At 44.5% G+C, this 23,209-nt stretch overlaps 1 protein-coding gene and 1 non-coding gene across 2 annotated transcripts in view; both read right to left on the bottom strand.

Annotated features, from left to right (window-relative positions):
* Positions 1 to 23,209, bottom strand: part of LOC124550787 (ammonium transporter Rh type A-like) — a 192,509-nt gene that overhangs the window by 31,200 nt on the left and 138,100 nt on the right. Inside the window, exon 5 of the mRNA XM_047125510.1 lies at positions 11,036 to 11,202. Coding sequence (XP_046981466.1) covers positions 11,036 to 11,202 — 167 coding nt within the window. The remainder of the gene's footprint in view (positions 1 to 11,035; positions 11,203 to 23,209) is intronic.
* On the bottom strand, positions 14,997 to 15,071 carry Trnat-ugu. Its single transcript has one exon. It is a non-coding gene; the product is annotated as a tRNA-Thr (tRNA).

Here is a 23,209-nt window from a genome sequence, read left to right as displayed (position 1 = left end):
CGCGGCCGCACATTCACCAGCCGTGCTGCTATTGCCTCAGCGATTTTCCAGTGGTCAAAACAGACTCCTAAAGAAGCCTTCGCCGCTGCCATGGAATCATGGCGTCAGCGTTGTGAAAAATATGTACGTCTGCAGGGCGATTACGTCGAGAAGTAACGCCAGTTCCATCGATTTCGGGTGAGTAGTTAAGTAGAAAAAAAAATCGGAGGCCTTAGAACTTGAATGCACCTCGTAAATAATCGTTCAAATGGCTCTGAGCACTATAGGACTTAACATCTGAGGTCATCAGTCCCCTAGACTTAGAACTACGTAAACGTAAGTAACCTAAAGACATCACACACACCCGTGCCCGAGGCAGGATTCGAACCTGCGACCGTAGCACCAGCGCGGTTCCGGACTGAAGCGCCTAGAACCGCTCGGCCACAGCGGCCGGCTTCGCGCCCTCTCATCGGCAAGATGGAGAAGGTACCGTGACTCGTCAGACCATGAAACAGTCTGCCCCTGCGCCAACGTCCCGTGCCGGTGCCCACGTGCCCATTTCAGTCGTGGATGCCGATGTCGTGGTGTTAACACTGGTAGATGCATGGGTCGTCGGCTGCGGAGGCCCATCGGTAGGATTGTTCGGTGCACTGTGTGCTCAGACACATTTGTAAGCTGGCCAGCATTAAAGTGTGATGTCGGTTCCGCCACAGTTCACCGCCTGTCCTATTTATCTAGTGCATCTGTAATAATCGGTGACCGCACAACCCCACAACGCCTGGACGTGGTTTCACCTCTGTTTCGCCAATCACCACAGCACTCCTCGAACACCGCACAAGTAGAGCAGTTTCCGAAATGCTTGTGTCGAGCCTCTGGGCCATTGCAATCTGCGCTCGTTCAGACTCAGATAGGTCGGGCGGCTTCCCCACTCTACACACGGAAAACACGCTCACTCATACTACATCCACTGTGCGTGTGTCTGACTAGTAGTCATTCCACGCTACGTGACGCTGCTGTCGCCTGCACGGGGTTATATCGACTGTAGTTCGGTAACGATGTTCTGGCTCATATGTGTAGATTATAGGAATATGTTTTGAATAAGTTTGATGTCATATAAAGAATATTAATTGCACATTTCTATTCCAGATCAGAAAGTACATAAAAGGGATGCAGATCTTTTTCAGCTACTAAGTAATGAAATGCTAACTATTACTTAAGAAAACTTTGAACATAGCTGCTCAGGTTCAGTGACCGTGTGAGAATTATATTAGAACAAATAAGCCCTCGGTCACAAATATTAAGTCAAAATTAGACACAAGTACGAGCAGCCCATAGCGGCTCGCCATCTTATTTACAACTATTCATGACGTCGCCTTTCCGGCTTAGATCTTTCTTTTAAATGTGACTTGAAAGTACTGCATCTCTTTCCAGTCAGTACAAACTTTAATTTTATTAATGTATTATATACTTAATATATTTTAGAACAGTTAGTTTAATTCTGAATACGATGCTCATAGTAGCGTCGAAACCTGGTCAATTTTGACTTAATATTTCTGACCGAGGACTTAATTTGTTCTAATATTACTTAAGAGCTGTCGCATTAATTAGAAGCTGTTTCTTCAAGTATAATCCTCAAGATGTCTTAGAAATGGATATTAATCAGATCTTTTTCAGCTACTAAGTAATAAAATGGTAACTATTACTTAAGAGCTATCGCGTTAATTAGAAGCTGTTTCTTCAAGCATAATCCTCAAGATGTCTTAGAAATGGATATTAATCAGTGATTTGCAGCCAGTGCGCTGGTAATTTTAAACGATTATTGCACTTTTATGATGTTTCACATATGGTAGCAATTATATCGCTATATGTGTTTGACGGACGCTACTCTTGGAACTCATGACATTTTGAATTGTTCACGAAGGCACGTCTTCCGTTCATATTGCCTACCGCCATTAGCAAATTTTACACGTTCCGCATTAGTCCCAGAATGCTCACACTGACAGTGTTCCGCAGGACACAGATGTCTCATTGTTATGAATATCGTGTACTTATCATTATGTCTGTTGTGACTTCGCAAGACAGCCAAGCCACTATGAGAGGAAGCCGAAGGCACGCGTTTAAGCTCACGCAGGCTGGCGTGAGGTCTGGAACAGGACAAGGAATTTATAGTAGCAAAGAACGTACGTAACTACTGGAATACTTAACTTTAATCCATAATTGGTGAACATCGGTCTGACGGTACAGGCATCACAAGATAAATAGCAAATGATAATGGCGTCTTGCTAGGTCGTAGCAAATGACGTAGCTGAAGGCTATGCTAACTATCGTCTCGGCAAATGAGAGCGTAATTTGTCAGTGAACAATCGCTAGCAAAGTCGGCTGTACAACTGGGGCGAGTGCTAGGAAGTCCCTCTAGACCTGCCGTGTGGTGGCGCTCGGTCTGCAATCACTGATAGTGGAGACACGCGGGTCCGACGTATACTAACGGACCGCGGTCGATTTAAAGGCTACCACCTAGCAAGTGTGGTGTCTGGCGGTGACACCACAATGTCGATGTCAAATCGTTTTGTTGGTGTATCTGGATATGAATGCGCTTTTCTGTTTTGATTTCTGTTTATGGTTTTCCTTCGGTGGAAACGTCTACGTGCACATATCAAAAAAAGTTTTGCGTCCCCTAGTTCCCAGAACTCCTGAAGATACACGTTAACTTTGGATATTTTAGCACAGACACAGTCTCTTTGACTGTTCAGAGGTGTCACTAAACCCGCCAAAGATGTGAACAACCATGCATGAGCAGCGCCTATTAGACGGAGGGGGTCCGACAGCCGATCAGCACAGTCATTCCACCAGGAAGGAGGTACACGGCTCTTGTCGTCTGCGGTTCGATCGCGTCCTCATTGTTACTTTGTGCCAGGAAGGGTTCTCAACAAGGGAAGTGTCCAGGCGTCTTAGAGTGAACCAGAGCGATGTTGTCCGATCATGAAGGAGATGTAGAGGGACAGGAACTGTCGATGACATGCCTCGCTCAGGCCCCCCAAGGGCTACTACTGCAGTGGATGACCGCTACCTACGGATTGTGGCTCGGAGGAACCCTGACAGCAACGCCACCATGTTGAATAATGCTTTTCGTGCAGCCACAGGACGTCGTGTTACGACTCAAACTGTGTGCAGTAGGCTGCATGATGTGTAACTTCACTCCCGACGTCCATGGCAAGGTCCATCTTTTGCAACCACGACACCATGCAGTACGGTACAGATGGGCCGAATAACATGGACCGCTCATGATTGGCATCACGTTATCTTCACCGATGAGTGTCGACTATGCCTTCAACCAGACAATCGTCGGAAATGTGTTTGGAGACAACCCGGTCGGGCTCAACGCCTTAGACACACTGTTCAGTGAGTGCAGCAAGGTGGAGGTTCCCTAATGTTTTGGGGTGGTATCATTCGAGGCCGACGTACGCCGCTGGTGGTCATGGAAGGCGCCGTAACGTGTGTACGATACGTGAAAGCCATCCTCCGACCGATAGTGCAACCATAACGGCAGCATATTGGCGAGGCATTCGTGTTCATGGACGACAATTCGCTCCCCCATCGTGCACATCTTGTGAATGATTTCCTTCAGGACAACCACATCGCTCGACTAGAGTGGCCAGCATGTTCTCCAGACGTGAACCCTATCGAACATGCCTGGATAGATTGAAAAGGGCTGTTTATGGACGACGTGACCCAATAACTACTCTGAGGGATCTACGCCGAATCGCCGTTGAGGAGTGGGACAATCTGGACCAAGAGTGTCTTGATGAACTTGTGGATGATATGCCACGACGAATACAGGTATGCATCTGTGCAAGAGGACGTGCTATTGAGTGTTACAGGTACCGGTGTGTACAGCAATCCGGACAACCACCTTTGGAGGTCTCGCTGTATGGTGGTACAACATGCAATGTGTGGTTTTCATGAGCAATAAAAAGGACGGAAAATGGTGTTTATGTTGATCTCGGTTCCAATTTTCTGTACAGGTTCTGTTACTCTCCGAACCGAGGTGATACAAACCTTTTTTGATGTGTATATATTCCCATTTTGTTATATTGTAGCAGTTAGGCATATTGTTTTCAGGCTACTAATTAATGAAGGATGAAAAAGATTCAGTTCCAAGACCGTGCAGTCTCGAATCGGTATGGCAATCAGGCAAAATCGCGGTATAATAATGTCGTGTGACTAGGGCCTCCCGTCGGGTAGACCGTTCGCCTGGTGCAAATCTTTCGATTTGACGCCACTTCGGCGACTTACGCGTCGATGGGGATGAAATGATGATGATTAGGACAACACAACACCCAGCCCTTGAGCGGAGAAAAATCTCCGACCCAGCCGGGAATCGAACCCGGGCCCTTAGGATTGACATTCTGGCACGCTGAGCACTCAGCTACCGGGGGCGGACAAAATCGCAGTGAGCATCGAAGTAATCACCTCACCGACGCAGCAGACTGAACATACCCGTTTGGTAAAAAACTGTGACCTGCTGTGTGAAAAAGTCCGTAACTGCTTGCGGCACGTATTTCGCCTGTATCAGCTTCAGACAGTGCAAGGTCTTACTGGAGCAAATTTTCTGTTGAGGAAAGTTCGTTGTACTTGGTTACTGGGATGTGTGCTCAGGACCAACAATTTCCGTCTTCCATACTTTTCACTGAAGAAGAAAAGTTACCCAGGAATGGAGTACAGAATTATCACAAAGCTTATGAGGTGGTGGTGTGAGAATCCTTCTGCCATTTTGAAAACAAGACGTCAACAAAAATATAGCATTAATTTGTGTGCTAACATAATTGGAGACGATTAATTTGACACTGCATTTTGCAAGAAACATTGATTGGAACAATATACAGCGATTTTTAATGGTACTTTTAAATGTTTTGGTGGAAAACGATTCACTGCACTTACGTCAGAACATGTGGTTCATACACGATGGTTCTGCAAGGAAAAACAATTCTAAATCAGTGTTTCCCAAACAAATGGACAGTTCGTGGGGCTGCACCATCTTGGCCTGTTCGATCTTCCGATCTCAGTTCATTGCATTTTTGTTTTTCGGGGCATGTAAAGGACATAGTGCGCTCAAGACATATTGCGAATGTTGACATTCTTCGCCAACATGTCCAAAGATTTCAGCGCATACTGCATACACCTGGAATGTGAGAGCGAGGAAGACAGAACACGATGCGGCGTTTAGAAGTGTGTGTTAGAGTTAATGGTAGGCACTTTGAGCATTTCATTTAACCATCAGAAGACAACGTTTGAAAATATCTGTAGAACCAAAAAGGTAATTGGAGAAATAACAGAAATGAAGCAAACGTCTAATAAGAAAAATGTCTGTAACCAAGAAAATAAAAATTTCAGTAACACATATAACTACTTTTTTACTACTTTTTGTTCTATATACAAGTTTATCCTAAATAGTGGACCCATTTTCAAAATTTCGTATCTATTCAAGTACATATTCAAAATGAACACGCTTTATACAAATGAAAAGAGGAAGCTGCAAAGTTGTTTGATATTAAGTTAATAACATAAATAATTTGTAATTAATTAGTTTTTAATAATTAGAAAAGTGATAAGTGTTATAAATGTCCAATGTGGCCACTGTTGGCCGGACGGCGAACTTCCACGCGGTAGCCAAACTCGCCCAGGAGGTCATCGACAGCATCGATGTCCCGACACTCCAGCGGGTCATCGACAATTTCGCTATTCGTCTGCGCCACATCATCTCCAATGATGGCAGGCATATCGAACATATCATAACCTACGTCCGAATATCTTTAGAGACGTTCACATGTTGAGCAAAGTGTGTGCACGCCTTAGTTTGTAACTATTTTACTTTCTTTCATTTTGTTCAATATGATGTAATGTCTCTTGCAGCGGTCTCTCCCCGATATTTTCAGAAATTTTATAAATTATACAGGGTGATTCGAAAAGAATACCACAACTTTAAAAATGTGTATTTAATGAAAGAAACATAATATAACCTTCTGTTATACATCATTACAAAGAGTATTTAAAAAGGTTTTTTTTCACTCAAAAACAAGTTCAGAGATGTTCAATATGGCCCCCTCCAGACACACGAGCAATATCAACCCGATACTCCAACTCGTTCCACACTCTCTGTAGCATATCAGGCGTAACAGTTTGGATAGCTGCTGTTATTTCTCGTTTCAAATCATCAATGGTGGCTGGGAGAGGTGGCCGAAACACCATATCCTTAACATACCCCCATAAGAAAAAATTGCAGGGGGTAAGTTCAGGGCTTCTTGGAGGCCAGTGATGAAGTGCTCTGTCACGGGCTGCCTGGCGGCCGATCCATCGCCTCAGGTAGTTGACGTTCAGGTAGTTACGGGCAGATAAGTGCCAATGTGGTGGCACTCCATCCTGCTGAAATATGAATTGTTGTGCCGTCCAGAACTTTTCCCTTTGCACAAACATCCATTCTCTGTAAACTGTTTATACCAACGTTTAATACACCACCTATCAGGAGGTTTAACACCATACTTCGTTCGAAATGCACGCTGAACAACTGTCGTCGATTCACTTCTCCCGTACTCAATAACACAAAAAGCTTTCTGTTGAGCGGTCGCCATCTTAGCATCAACTGACGCTGACGCCTAGTCAACAGCGCCTCAAGTGAACAAATGTACAACTAAATGAAACTTTATAGCTCCCTTAATTCGCCGACAGATAGTGCTTAGCTCTGCCTTTTGTCGTTGCAGAGTTTTAAATTCCTAAAGTTGTGGTATTCTTTTTGAATCACCCTATATAACTCAGTACATATCTCGAAATATCTCTTCTTATCTTACCGATTCGTAAACTTTAATATACGATGATTATCAATGCAAGGTAGCTTCAAGCCCTATTATTCCTTGGAGCGTCCATTTACTCCATGGAATAGCTTCTCTGCTATCTATGTTTTCTCTTATGAAAATAATGAAGGAGATCTTGCGGATTAGCAGTGAAAGAACGGAGATGTATATGTATGTATTGTTGAGCTAGTCGCCATCTTGATGAGATTCTGTATGAGAAGGAATTTAATACATGAACTAAACTAAAGTAAGTGTGTTCGCGTATTATTTAACTGACTATTGTTGACAGTGTCTGCTTACTACGCTGTGTTGCACGGGATCAGTGGGGAACGTCTGATTTACACTGGACGAACCTGCCGTTTTGTACGCTCAAGATATCCAGTTTATTACTTTCAATAAATAGGCTAACACGATCTTACCAGCAGATCTCCGGTCTTCCCCATGTGATCACCGAAAGTTGAATAATTATTACAAATGTTTTCAGGAGATCGACTGACAATTTTCGTCGCACCGAGACTTCGAAATTGCTTCACTGCCTTATGGAATTTAAGTTAAGCTCAATTTAATCGGGACAGAACAGTATTGAACTGTGTGAATGTGAGAAGCCTGCTTTGTGAATGAAAATTCCCCTAATATACGCATGTTTTTTACTATCCTGATCAGTGAAGCTAAATCAGGCCGGTGTGAGAGAGGTTTTTAAACTTTAGATCCCACAAAAATATTAAAATATGTCACCCTGTATCTTCGGTTACAACAATCTTTACGCAAGTAATTCTTCAGACTTTCCCGGTGATCTGTTGGCATCTTGAAGTGTCGGGAATTCTGCCACACATTAAAGTAGTTCGTGCAGGATGTTTCGACAACGTGGCTCGTTATCTTCATCAGGTGCTACCTGAGACAGATAAGCCAAGGATCGAGGAAGTTCTCTGGAGAATCGGCGAGGAAAGGAATGTATGGAATCACTGACGAGGAGAAGGACCACGATGGTAGAACATCTGTTAAGATGCAGAGGAAGACTGAGACTACATACATCAAGTAACTGAGGACGTTGGTTTCAAGTGCTGCTCTGAGATGAAAAGGTTAGCACAGCAGAGCAATTCGTGGCCAGTCAGAAGGTTGATGACAAACCCCGCCATCATCAGTTCCAGTCGTTCCGACTGCAGACCGATACCGCTAGCAGCTTCAGTCCAGCGCATCAGGCCGGGTGCTGATGTTCCGTCTTTGGTCTAGTGCAGCTGCCAACAGGCTGGTGTTCCGTTTTCGGCCCACTGCGGTTCGAGGAGTTCCCTCTGTGGTCCGTTCCTGCTGGAAACACTTTTAGCCGTTCCTTCTTTGGTTCTGTGCCCCAGATCCAGCGCTGGTATTCCCTCCTCAAAATGGCTCTGAGCACTATGGGACTTAATATCTGTGGTCTTCAGTCCCCTAGAACTTAGAACTACTTAAACCTAACTAACCTAATGACATCACACACATCCATGCCCGAGGCAGGATTCGAACCTACGACCGTATTCCCTCCTCAGTCCACTGCACCAGTCCACCTGCTGGCGTTCCGCTACGGTCCGGAACATATACAGGGTGGTCCATTGATAGTGACCGGGCCAAATATCTCACAAAATAAGTAACAAACGGTAAAACTACAAAGAACGAAACTCTTCTACATTGAAGGGGGAAACTAGATGGCGCTATGGTTGGCCCGGTAGATGGCGCTGCCATAGGTGAAACGGATATCAACTGCGTTTTTTTAAAATAGGAATCCCCATTTTTATTACATATTCGTGAAGTACGTAAAGAAATATTAATGTTTTAGTTGCACCACTTTTTTCGCTTTGTGATATATGGCGCTGTAATAGTCACAAACGTATAAGTACGTGGTATCACGTTACATTCCGCCAGTACGGACGGTATTTGCTTCGTGATACATTACCCGTGTTAAAATGGACCGTTTTCCAACTGCGGAAAAGGTCGATATCGTGTTGATGTATGGCTATTGTGATCAAAATGCCCAACGGCCGTGTGCTATGTATGTTGCTCGGTATCCTGGACGACATCCAAGTGTCCGGATCGTTCGCCGGATAGTTGCGGTATTTAAGGAAACAGGAAGTGTTCTGCCAGACGTGAACCGTCAACCACGACCTGCAACAAATGATGATGCCCAAGTAGGTGTTTTAGGTGCTATCGCGGCTAATCCGCACATCAGTAGCAGACAAATTGCGCCAGAATCGGGAATCTCAAAAATGGCTCTGAGCACTATGGGACTAAACTTCTGAGGTCATCAGTCCCCTAGAACTTAAAACTACTTAAACCTAACTAACGTAAGGACAGCACACACATCCATGCCCGAAGGAGGATTCGAACCTGCGACCGTAGCGGTCGAGCGGTTCCAGCTGTAGCGCCTAGAACCGCTCGGCCACACCGGCCGGCCAGGAATCTCAAAACGTCGGTGTTGAGAATGCTACATCAACATCGATTGCACCCGTACCATATGTCTATGCACCAGGAATTGAATGGCGACGACTTTGAACGTCGTGTACAGTTCTGCGACTGGGCACAAGAGAAATTACGGAACGAAGACAGATTTTTTGCACGCGTTCTATTTAGAGACGAAGCTTCATTCACCAACAGCGGTAACGTAAACCGGCAAATATGCAATATTGGTTAACGGAAAGTCCACGATGGCTGTGACAAGTGGAACATCAGCGACCTTGGCGGGTTAATGTATGGTGCGGCATTATGGGAGGAGGGGTAATTGGCCCTCATTTTATCGATGGCAATCTAAATGGTACAATGTATCCTGATTTCCTACGTAATGTTCTACCTATGTTACTACAAGATGTTTCACTGCATGACAGAATGGCGATGTACTTCCAACATGATGGATGTCCGGCACATAGCTCGCGTTCGGTTGAAGCGGTATTGAATAGCATATTTCATGACAGGTTGATTGGTCGTCGAGACACCATACCATGGGCAGCACGTTCACCGGAACTGACGTCCCCGGATTTCTTTCTGTGGGGAAAGTTGAAGGATATTTGCCATCGTGATCCACCGACAACGCCTGACAACATGCGTCAGCGCATTGTCAATGCGTGTGCGAACGTTACGGAAGGAGAACTACTCGCTGTTGAGAGGAATGTCGTTACACGTATTGACACATGCATTGAGGTTGACGGACATCATTTTGAGTATTTATTGGATTAATGTGGTGTTTACAGGTAATCACGCTGTAACAGCATGCGTTCTCAGAAATGATAAGTTGACAAAGGTACATGTATCACACTGGAACAACAGAAATAAAATGTTCAAACGTACCTAAGTTCTGTATAAAATGTTCAAACGTACCTAAGTTCTGTATTTTAATTTAAAAAACCTACCTGTTACCAACTGTTTGTCTAAAATTGTGAGCCATATGTTTGTGACTATTAGAGCGCCATCTACCACAAAGCGAAAAGAGTGGTCCAACTAAAACATTCATATTTCTTAACCTACTACACGAATATGTAATTAAAAATGGGGGCTCCTATTTAAAAAAAAAAGGGCAGTTGATATCCGTTTGACCTATGGCAGCGCCATCTAGCGGGTCAACCGTAGCGCCATCTGGTTTCCTACTTCAAACTAGACAAGTTTCGTTCTTTGTAGTTTTTTCGTTTGACGCTTATTTCGTGAGATATTTGGCCCGGTAACGATCAATGGATCACGCTGTATAGGTATTGCCTCTGCAGTCCATTCACACTAGAAGTGCCTAGCAACGTTCCGTTTTCGATCCAGTCTACTGGTGCTCTGTCTTGGGTCCGTTCCTCATGCACACAGCCTTTGAACGGAAAATTTTTGGTGGTCCATAATAAATATTAGTCACCCATTTAAAGGAGCGCTCTTGTCACTTTGGAGCACTGGAGGTGGTGTGCAATTGTGTACCAGGTGGTCATGTGACTGTCCACTAGTGATGTTAGACATGACAGTAAAGCAATGAGTAGGTACCAGTTTGTTGTATGGAATCAGTGCAATAAGAAAGCTCCAGGTGGTGACGCGACAGCTGGGAAGAAATGAGCTATGGTATTTGGACTTCACTGCTACGAATCAGCAGTGGAGGGTCACGTGACTGTCTGGGGCCAGTTGTAGACCACCTGCAGAGCCCAGAAGTTGTGCCAGTAACTGGAGTAACTGCTGCGTTGTCCCGCGAGTTTATACGCTACATGAAAGTCGGTTTTACTCACCAAGGAGAATCTGGTGCGCCGGCTGAAGATGGCCGAGCAGAGGAAGGCGATGACGGTGGAGGAGAGCATGGCCAGGTAGGTGTTGACCATGCAGCGCGACACCTCGGCCATGCCCACGGACGTGGCCGCGTTCATGGTAGGCCACAGACACCACAGGAAGACGGTGCCTGCAACCGGACGCATGGTATGTGAGGGGCAGCGCTCGTATCGTGAGAGTGCCTGCTCATTCTGACGTCACGCGCAATATCGACAACCGCAAGAATTGCTGGCAACATTCGACGCGGACCTCTCTCGCATGGGTAACAGCTGACACACATCGTTAGTAGCAGAAATATACAAACCGCAAGTGCCATTGGTTTGCAGGAACTCTTATGAGATAGTGTTACGTGCGAAATACTTGTGACAAGGAAAAATACGAATGTTATTTGAATACATGGTGGCTGTACTTTCGGACATGTCCGAAAGAGCGGACACCACGCATTTGTATAATGATTCGCCTCGAAGGGCAATAAATCCACCACTTTCAGTGTGAGTTCACAATTACGTTCGACCTCTTGCGGGAATCTCAAAGGGGCGAGCGTGGAGGATACCAGTGGGGAGTTATGGATAGGTAGCGCTAGGTTGGAATATGGGTCGGCCAAGGGGCTTACCGAGATACTTTGCGTAATTACGATATGCAACGCAATGGCCTAGTAACTAGAAACTCCTGAATGCCAATGCCGGACTGGTACACATTTTTATTCGTCGCCCTTGATTCTACATAAAGTCCCAATGAGGTTTACCGCTTACATTAATACCTCCTTCCTCTTCTTTCTTTCCTCCTCCCTTCCACATTCAATTTATATGATATGAATATGATTGTTCTTCGTTTCACTCGCAACACTTTAAGCTGTCCTCTTAGATTTCTGCCTAGCTACATAGGCACACTCGGAAATAGCCACATATTTGGAAATACTGCCCATTAAAATTGCTACACCAAGAAGAAATGCAGATGATAAACGGGTATTCATTGGACAAATATGTTATACTAGAACTGACATCTGATTACATTTTCACGAAATTTGGGTGCAGAGATCGTGAGAAATCAGAACCCAGAACAACCACCTCTGGCCGTAACAACGGCCTCGATACGCCTGGGCATTGAGTCAAACAGAGCTTGGATGGTCTGTTCAGGTACAGCTGCCCATGCAGCTTCAACAAGATACCACAGTTCATCAAGAGTAGTAACTGGCGTATCGTGACGAGCCAGTTGCTCGGCCACCATTGTCCAGACGTTTTCAGTTGGTGAGAGATCTGGAGAATGTGCTGGCCAGGGCAGAAGTCGAACATTTCTGTATGCAGAAAGGCCCGTACACGACCAGCAACACGCGGTCGTGCATTATCCTGCTGAAATGTAGGGTTTCGCTGGGATCGAATGAAGGGTAGAGCCAGGGGTCGCAGCACATCTGAAATGTAACGTCCACTGTTCAATATGCCGTCAATGCGAACAAGAGGTGACCGAGACATGTAACCAATGGCGACCAATGTAATACATTCCCATAACATGTTGAGAAAGGATGCGCATATACAGCCATTGACTCTGTAAACCACGATATTATCTATTAAACTAGAGCTGCACCCCATATCTCGCTTGTCATAGTGTCTCTTGAAGGATTATATTGGTGCGTTCTTCACTGAAGTTCAATGATGAGGAAAGCGTGTTTGTGATACATTTTCAATGCGCCGTCGCCTTGCAACGGCGTAATGCAACTTACAATACAAAAGAGCTAAATGTGCCAAAATGAGTAAGGCGCCTGCCTCATCGATTGTCGATATTGCGCGTGACGTCAAAATGGCGTCACGCTTCCAGGAAGTCCGGCGAGATGAGCATCACCCACGGAGTGGGGTTCAGTGAAATTTCACACTGTCACATTGGAGCAGCCGATCTATTTGACGTAATCTCATGGAATCAAATATGTCTAGATCGCACCTGGTGCGTTTATGATACATTAAATTCTAGACACAGTCAAGCACATAAACGAATTCGCAACGTTAATACACAACACAATTTTCTTCCTTTTATTTTGTAAGTATTTAAAAAAAAATTATTCTGAAAAATTACAATATGCTGGGTGATTCCGTGATGATGTTAGATTTTCAGGGATGATGGAGTGTGGTAAATGTATGAATCTGTGGTAAGAGACGATAGTTCAGAGCCGACTGTCTTGAAAGGTATAACCGAAAATCTACTCAAGCTCCGCCTCGCCCTCGGACAACCCTCGAACTATGAGCCCCAACTTCCGAATCCTCAGTATGACATACAGAATTACCGCTGAATACTCTCAAACACCACCAGCCAATTTGCCTTCTTGAAGGACAAGTAACAGCGCACTTGACGTGGAAGAGAGTGAGAAAATCCTAAGTTTACGACCCAGTAATAACGAAATCCATTTACCTGTACAAGTTTAACAAGCTGCTACATGTACAACAGTTGTTTTGGAACAAGTATTATGTTCGAATATAATGACCTTTCTGGAGACTAGAAATCTACTCTGTACGGAAATCTACTCTGTATGGGTTTCGCAAAAGAGGATCGTGTGAAACCCAGCTCGCGCTATTCGTCCACGAGAGTCAGAGGGCAACGGATACGGGTTTCCAGGTAGATGCCTTGTTTCTTGACTTCCGCAAGGCGTTCTATACAGTTCCCCACAATCGTTTAATGAACAAAGTAAGAGCATATGGACTATCAGACCAATTTTGTGATTGGATTGAAGAGTTCCTAGATAACAGAACGCAGCATGTCATTCTCAATGGAGAGAAGTCTTCCGAGGTAAGAGTGATTTCAGGTGTGCCGCAGGGGAGTGTCGTAGGACCGTTGCTATTCACAATATACATAAATGACCTTGTAGATAACATCGGAAGTTCACTGAGGCTTTTTGCGGACGATGCTGTGGTATATCGAGAGGTTGTAACAACGGAAAATTGTACTGACATGGAGGAGGATCTGCAGCGAATTTCCGCATGGTGCAGGGAGTGGCAATTGAATCCCAATGTAGACAAGTGTAATGTGCTGCGAATACACAGAAACAAAGATCCTTTGTCATTTAGCCACAATATAGCAGGTCAGCAACTCGAAGCTGTTAATTCCATAAATTATCTGGGAGTACGCATTAGGAGTGATTTAAAATGGAATGATCATATAAAGTTGATCGTCGGTAAAGCAGATGCCAGACTGAGATTCATTGGAAGAATCCTAAGGAAATGCAATCCGAAAACAAAGGAAGTAGGTTACAGTACACTTGTTCGCCCACTGCTGGAATACTGCTCAGCAGTGTGGGATCCGTACCAGATAGGGTTGATAGAAGAGATAGAGAAGATCCAACGGACAGCAGCGCGCTTCGTTACAGGATCATTTAGTAATCGCGAAAGCATTACGGAGATGATAGATAAACTCCAGTGGAAGACTCTGCAGGAGAGACGCTCTGCCTCGGTACGGGCTTTTGTTGAAGTTTCGAGAACATACCTTCACCAAGGAGTCAAGCAGTATATATTGCTCCCTCCTACGTACATCTCGCGAAGAGACCATGAGGATAAAATCAGAGAGGTTAGAGCCCATGCAGAGGCATACCGACAATCTTTCTTTCCACATAAAATACGAGACTGGAATAGAAGGGAGACTCGATAGAGATACTCAAGGTACCCTCCGCCACGCACCGTCAGGTGGCTTGCGGAGTATGGATGTGGATGTAGATGGAGATGTTGTTCAAAATGGCGTTCCCTGCGTCAATGCAGGCGTGGCGTCGCCGCACAATGTTATGCCGTACGCGTTCTAATGTCGCCGATGTCTCTGGAACAGAGCCGCAGGCAGCTAGGCTTCTTGCCAGGCCATCGTCTTCTATCTCGACATGAAACGATAACTAATTAAAGACCCTAAGCTGGCGACAGTCGTTGATGTACCTCAACGGGGACAGTTGAAAATGTGTGCCCTGGCCGGGACTCGAACCCGGGATCTCCTGCTTACATAGCTGACGCTCTATCCATCTGAGCCACCGAGGGCACAGAGGATAGTGCTACTGCAGGGGAATTTATCCCTTTCACGTTCCCCGTGAGACCCACATTCGTAACTTAATGTCCACACACTACATTCGTAGTGCCCCTGCCCATTACACTCATTACTCGCGGCAAAACAATGGCTCTGAACCCTATGGGACTTAACATCTGAGGTCATCAATCCCCCAGAACTTAGGACTACTTAAACCTAACTAACCTAAGGAAATCACACACATCGCCGGCCGAAGTGGCCGCGCGGTTCTGGCGCTGCTGTCTGGAACCGCGAGACCGCTGCGGTCGCAGGTTCGAATCCTGCCTCGGGCATGGATGTGTGTGATGTCCTTAGGTTAGTTAGGTTTAAGTAGTTCTAAGTTCTAGGGGACTAATGACCTCAGCAGTTGAGTCCCATAGTGCTCAGAGCCATTTTTTGAAATCACACACATCCATGCCCGAGGCAGGATTCGAACCTGAGACCGTAGCGGTCGCGCGGTTCCAGACTGAAGCGCCTAGAACCGCTCGGCTACTCCGGCTGGCTACTCGTGGAGGACAATCTTACCGAGTCCCATAATTCCAGCACAGAAGAAGAAGGTCAATCGGCGGTTAGCCTTAACTACATATCTTCATATAGTTAAGCCCCCCCCACCCCCCCACCCCCACCCCACGCCCCCAAGAACCATGGACCTTGCCGTTGGTGGGGAGGCTTGCGTGCCTCAACGACACAGATAGCCGTACCGTAGGTGCAACCACAACGGAGAGGCCAGACAAACGTGTGGTTCCTGAAGAGGGGCAGCAGACTTTTCAGTAGTTGCAGGGGCAACAGTCTGGATGATTGACTGATCTGGCCTTGTAACACTAACCAAAACGGCCTTGCTGTGCTGGTACTGCGAACGGCTGAAAGCAAGGGGAAACTACAGCCGTAATTTGTCCCGAGGGCATGCAGCTTTACTGTATCGTTAAATGATGATGGCGTCCTCTTGGTTAAAATATTCCGGAGGTAAAATAGTCCCCCATTCAGATCTCCGGGCGGGGACTACTCAATAGGACGTCGTTATCAGGAGAAAGAAAACTGGCGTTCTACGGATCGATCCCTTAATCGAGCAGGTAGGTTAGAAAATTTAAAAAGGGAAATGGAAAGGTTAATGTTAGATATAGTAGGAATTAGTGAAGTTCGGTGGCAGGAGGAATAAGACTTTTGGTCAGGCGTATACAGGGTTATAAATACAAAATCAGATAGGGGTAAGGCAGGAATCGGTTTAATAACGAATAAAAAAACAGAAGTGGGGGTAAGCTACTACAAACAGCATAGTGAACGCCTTATTGTGGCCAAGATAGACATGAAGCCCACGCCTACTACAGTAGTACAAGTTTATATGCCAACTAGCTCTGCAGACAACGAAGAAATTGAAGAAATGTATGATGAAATCAAAGAAAGTATTCAGATAGTGAAGGGAGACGAAAATTTAATACTCCTGGGTGACTGGATCTCAACAGTAGGAAAAAGGAGAGAAGGAAACGTAGTAGGTGAATATGGATTGGGGCTAAGATATCAAAGAGGAAGCCGCCTGGTAGAATTTTGCACACAGCACAACTTAATTATAGCTAACACTTGGTTGAAGAATAATAAAAGAAGGTTGTATACATGCAATAAGCCTGGAGATACTTACGGGTTTCAGATAGATTATATAATTGTAAGACAGAGATTTAGGAACCAGGTTTTAAATTGTAAGACATTTCCAGGGGCAGATGTGAACTCTGACCACAATCTATTGGTTATGAACTGTAGATTAAAACTGAAGAAACTCCAAAAAGGTGGGAATTTAAGAAGATGGGACCTGGATAAACTGACTAAACCAGAGGTTGTACATAGTTTCAGGGAGAGCATAAGGGAACAATTGGCAGGAATGGGGGAAAGAAATACAGTAGAAGAAGAATGGGTAGCTTTGAGGGATGAAGTAGTGAAGGCAACAGAGGCTCAAGTAGGTAAAAAGACGTGGGCTAGTAGGAATCCTTGGCTAACAGAAGAAATATTGAATTTAACTGATGAAAGGAGAAAATATAAAGATGCAGTAAACGAAGCAGGCAAAGAGAAATACAAACGTCTCAAAAATGAGACTTATTTGTATGGAGTGTAGCCATGTATGGAAGTGAAACATGGACGATAACTAGTTTACACAAGAAGAGAATAGAAGCTTTCGAAATGTGGTGCTACAGAAGAATGCTGAAGATTAGATGGGTAGATCATGTAAGTAATGAATAGGATTGGGGAGAAGAGAAGTTTGTGGCACAACTTGACTAGAAGAAGGGATCGGTTGGCAGGAGATGTTCTGAGACATCAAGGCGTCTCCAATTTAGTATTAGAGGGAAGCGTGGAGGGTATAAGTCGTAGAGGGAGACCAAGAGATGAATACACTAAACAGATACAGAAGGATGTAGGTTGCAGTAGGTACTGGGAGATGAAGTTTGCACAGGCTAGAGTAGCATGGAGAGCTGCATCAAACCAGTCTCAGGACTCAAGACCACAACAACAACAACAACAGTTAAGGTCAACCGGCCATTGACCTTCTTCTTCTGTGCTGGATGCACACGCATTGCCCTGCCTCTTACGGGAATCGGTAAAATTGTCTGCCGCGAGTAATGAGTGTAATGGGCGGGGGCACTACGAATGTAGTGTGCGGACAGTAAGTTGGGAATGTGGGTCTCACGGGGAACGTGAAAGGGATAAATGCCTGCAGTCACACTATCTTCTGTGCCGTCGGTGTCTCAGATGGACAGAGAATCTGCCATGTAAGCAGGAGACCCCGGGTTCAAGTTGCGGTCGGAGCACACATTTTCATCTGTCCTCGTTGATGTATATCAACGCCTGTCGACAGCTTAGGGTCTTGATGTAATTATCATTTCACTCTAACAGAGGTGCATGGTCACCGATAGTATCTGTTCTTTCGGGCGTGTCTGAAAGAACAGATACCATCTTCATATATCTATCTCGACAGGCGACAAGCCCACACAAGGAGAAATGAAGTGAGGTGAGGTCAGGCGAACGTTGTGTCCACAAAACAGGATCTCCACTGCCTGTCCATGTTTCAGGAAATGTCTAATCCAAATGGTCACGAACCCTCAGTCCAAAGTGAGGTAGGACTCAATCATGTTACAACCACAGTTGCTGACGAATAATAAGTGCTATTTGGGACGGGTTGCCCTACAATCTAAGCAACAACAGTACTGGTACATATAGTCCGTTGACAGAAGTACCAAAACGATTTTCGCTTATAACTTGCGACTCAGTCGTTTCTCTACTGCAGTCCCATACCTCAATTTGATACATTTACCTTTCATCGTTCCTGAAAGCTTACATCATCAGTAAATGACCATGTATAAATTGAGATGACAAATGGGATAGCGATATGCACATATATAGATGGCGGTAGTATCGGGTACACAAGGTATAAAAGGTTTCATTTGTACCCAGATGATCCCTGTGAAACGATTGCCGACATGATTATGGCCGGGAATTAATTAACTTTAAACGCAGAATAGTAGTTGCAGCTAGACGCATGCGACCTTCTATTTCAGAAATCGTTAGAGAATTCAATGTTCCAACATCCATAGCTACAAGAGTGTGCCGAGAATGCCACATTTCAAACACTATTTCTCACCACGGTGTAGGGAAGCAGCCTACTCACGCCGTAATAAATGCACATCAGTCTTTCCATTGTGTGCCAGCCAGTCCGCTGTAACTAGCTCTGACGTCATAAATGTTGCGCAATACTTTAAAAATCAAGTAAATAACCTGAAACGGTTCTAGAATGTCAGGAGTAATACTACATCAACATGTGTTGAATATCAGTTCAATAACTTTAACCATTTTCGAAATTTGGACGTTTTTCTGTAAAAATCATTGGCGCAACAGAAAAGAGCTAGAGATTTAAAAATTTATACTTAGATTCCTTTTCAATAATAATTTAATAGAAACAGTACTTTGGATCTCACAAATTAAGATTTTAGTTGAAATTCATAATTTTCTGGTTTTTGTCTTAAAACTTAAGGAAGCAAGATAGATTAAGTAGGCTAATAAATAAGGCTAGGATGTTTAAATTTAAGTAGAAGGGAGATCCGCTATAACCATAAGAATGTGAGAAGTTTCAACTCAATAACTGTAGAACTATAGCGATAGCGTATCTCCAAAGGGCAGGTTCAGAGCTCATCTGCTGCGTGTAGTGTAATTAAATTAATTCTCTCGCCCAAACTATTTAACTTAGCCACGTCAAACTTTTATTATGATTACTTACCCGTGTGCTGAATGCACGTTTAAATTAAGAGCTTCATCGGCCATCAGCAAAAGAAGCTATAAATTATTATGTAACTTGAAGTGGTGCGTTACTAGCCCAGCGGCTAGTCGGGAGAGCCGATTTGATCAGGCATTCCCTTAGCCGTCCGCACCGCGGCTTTATATATAAGAACGCTGCGCGAGGAAGCAAGGCCCCAGTTCTCTCCAGACGCTGAACAGCACACCATCTGTGTCGGGAGTCGCGTCGCGTCGGTATCATTGCTACAAACAGCCTCGGATGCCGTATTAAGTTACTCGGGATACGCGTAACCATGAAATCATTTTCGAGTGAAGTGTTAATTCTGTGATGACTTTAATGATATATCTTCAGTTTACGTATGTCGTATTTTCACGTGCCGCCGCGGGACAAACATTCTACCATTATTTAGCGTGGCGTTTGATGAACCTAATCATCAAATTATGACGAGCATTCATTTAAATATTTAATTTGGACAGTTATAGTGGCATCAGCGCATTAGGCTCTGAACTGCTCTCTTAGTTAGATTGTGTGGATTCTTTTTTTTCCTTCTGTGACTTTCAGAATATAGAGAAAGTTTTTTTTTTTCACGATCGTTTTTGATTATAAATCCCAGACAATCTCCTAATTCCTCAGAGCTATAAGCTGTAGTTATAAGTGTATTTCTCAGATGAAGTGGGCACTAGGAATTCTAATTACAGACTTCACGTTTTGCTAATCACTTTCTGGTTGCCAATATTGTAGTTAGAGAGCCAGTGTTGAGAACGGCAAACAACAGTATAAATAATAGGAACATTTAACAACAATAATTCCACCCACCGCCGCACATATGGTTAATCGGCCAGGAAATGCAGTGTTTCTACATTCAAACATTTATAGAACAGAAAGTAAATTTGCTAACCGCCGCCCCACAAATGGTGCATCGGCAGGGAAGTGTTTCAACATTCAAACATTTTATAAAAAAATAATTCCACCCGCCGCCCCACAAATGGTTCATCGGCCGGGAAGTGTTGCTACATTCAACAAACATTTATACCACCGTAAAAATATCCACCCGCCACCCCACAACGGACCTGCAGCGCCTCTCCTGGGTTCGTGACCATATCGGTTGGATCTGGACTGCTGGAGGACCGTGGCTTGGACGGGTGAGTCCAGATTTCAGTTGGTAAGAGCTGATGGTAGCTTGCGAGAGTCGCACAGACTCCGCAAAGCCGCGGGCCCAAATTCTCAACAAGGCACCGTGCAGTCTGGTGGAGGTTCCTTGATGATGTGGGCCGTGTTTACGTGGGTCACTGACTGGAAATGGTTAGGGTCGGCCACTTGGAGACCATATGCAGCTGTTCATATTCTTAAACAACGACGAAATTCTTATGGACGACAATGTGTCTTGTAACCAGGTCAGGCGATTTGTTTGAAGACCATTCTGGGCAATTCGAGCGAATGATTTAGCCTCGCAGATCGACGGAGATTAATCGCATCCAACGTTTATGGGACACCTACATCTACATCTACATACATACTCCGCAATCCACCATACGGTGCGTTGCGGAGGGTACCTCGTACCACATCTAGCATCTTCTCTCCCTGTTCCACTCCAAAACAGAACGAGAGAAAAATGACTGCCTATATGCCTCTGTACGAGCCCTAATCTCTCTTATCTTATCTTTGTGGTCTTTCCGCCACATGTAAGTTGGCGGCAGTAAAATTGTACTCCAGTCAGCCTCAAATGCTGGTTCTCTAAATTTTCTCAGTATTGATTCACGAAAAGAACCCCTCCTTTCCTCCAGAGACTCCTACCCGAGTTCCTGAAGCATTTCCGTATCACTCGCGTGATGATCAGACCTACCAGTAACAAATCTAGCAGCCCGCCTCTGAATTGCTTCTATGTCCTCCCTCAATCCGACCTGATAGGGATCCCAAACGCTCGAGCAGTACTCAACAATAGGTCGTAATGGTGTTTTATAAGCGATCTCCTTTACAGATGAGTCACATCTTTCCAAAATTCTACCAATGAACCGAAGACGACTATCTGCCTTCCCCACAAATGCCATTACATGCTAGTCCCACTTCATATCTCTCTGCAATGTTACGCCCAAATATTTAATCGACGCTACACTACTAATGGAGTATTCAAACATTACGTGATTCTTTTTCCTATTCATCTGCATTAATTTACATTTATCTATATTTAGAGTTAGCTGCCATTCTTTACACCAATCACAAATCCTGTCCAAGTCATCTTGTATCCTCCTACAGTCACTCAACGACGACACCTTCCCGTACACCACAGCATCATCGGCAAACAGCATGATATTGCTATCCACCCTATCCAAAAGATCATTTATGTAGATAGAGAACAACAGCGGACCTACCACACTTCCCTGGGGCACTCCGGATGAAACCCTCACCTCTGATGAACGGTCACCATCGAGGACAACGTACTGGGTTCTATTATTTAAGTCTTCGAGCCACTCACATAGTTGGGAACCAATCCCATATGCTCGTGCCTTAGTTAGGAGTCTGCAGTGGGGCACCGAGTCAAACGCTTTCCGGAAGTCATGGAATATGGCATCCATCTGACACCCTTCATCCATGGTTCGCAAGATAGCATGTGAAAAAAGGGCGAGTTGCGTTTCGTAGGAGTGATGCTTTCTAAAGCCGTGCTGATGCGTGGACAGCAACTTCTCTGTCTCAAGGAAATTCACTATATTCGAAATGAGAATATGTTCGAGAATCCTGCAACAAACCGATGTTAACCCATTAAGTCCCAAATTAATTTTTTTAAATGGTATTTTTTAGTTCTTAATTATAATGTAGATAGTGCATGAACCACAATAAGTACAAAAATAGCCAAAGAATATTTACACATGCTGATGTAATGGCCGTCCTCGAAATAGGACACTGGGATCTAACAATATCGTATACCATACTAAACTGTATTCTAGTCTCAACTATTTATTTCTTGTGAAATGGTACAATCCACTTCACACACAGCGCTACGCGGCATTTATCACAATATGTTTTTGGTTTCCCGTTGCATTTAGCTCTTACACATCTTCTTTGCGTGCTTCTTTTGTCAATCATATGACCAATTCCATCAAACATGATATCTGGTATCACTCTCAACTGACTTGATCGGTATTCCACTGGACGTCCAATATTCGGTCTTCCAGTGTCCAATTTCAGGTATGTAACTGTAACAGCACGTCTGAAATCCAGTAAATCCTGTGCATTTTTCCCATGTACTAGTCTGTAGAAGAGTCAGGCATTTACGAGGGCCATTTCCAGCAAACACGTAACAGGACCCAGTACCATTTTTTCCCTCTAATTATCGTCGCATATTTTCCAACTAACCAGTCATGGTGGTCAACACCTCCCATGTACGCGTTATACGACTTCAAAACGGCAGTTTGTTGCACTTGTGTCTTCTTACTTGCGTGTCTACTGTACCACGTAGCTGCTCCCAAAAGTTCAACTTGGTCAAATTTATATCAATTGTAACGCAACTGTTGTCGTGCCATCGAACAAATAAGACTTCACCATTCCTGTCGAACTGGTAGTCATAGTTTCCTCGAACTGTCTTTTTCAGTTCGTTGCTGCTCGGTAGTGGACAGTCACCAACTCGCTTCTCTCTGACAGTCCCAGTTGCTCGAAAACCCAAATTTCTCAGATGAATCAGAAGATCTCTACTAGTGAAGAAATTGTCAAAGTACACACAATGATTCTCGGGTTTTTCAATGCAGTCCAACATGTTTAGGACTACTCTTGATCCCAATACTAGGTCATCCCTTGCAGTATCTTCTGGATCCTTTCCACAGTATAAATCAAATTTGAAACAGTAGCC

Source organism: Schistocerca americana, chromosome 9 (genome assembly GCF_021461395.2).
Source record: "Schistocerca americana isolate TAMUIC-IGC-003095 chromosome 9, iqSchAmer2.1, whole genome shotgun sequence".
In the NCBI taxonomy this organism is placed as follows: domain Eukaryota; kingdom Metazoa; phylum Arthropoda; class Insecta; order Orthoptera; family Acrididae; genus Schistocerca; species Schistocerca americana.
Note: the sequence above shows the minus strand (reverse complement) of the source record. Positions and strands in the feature narration are given on the sequence as shown.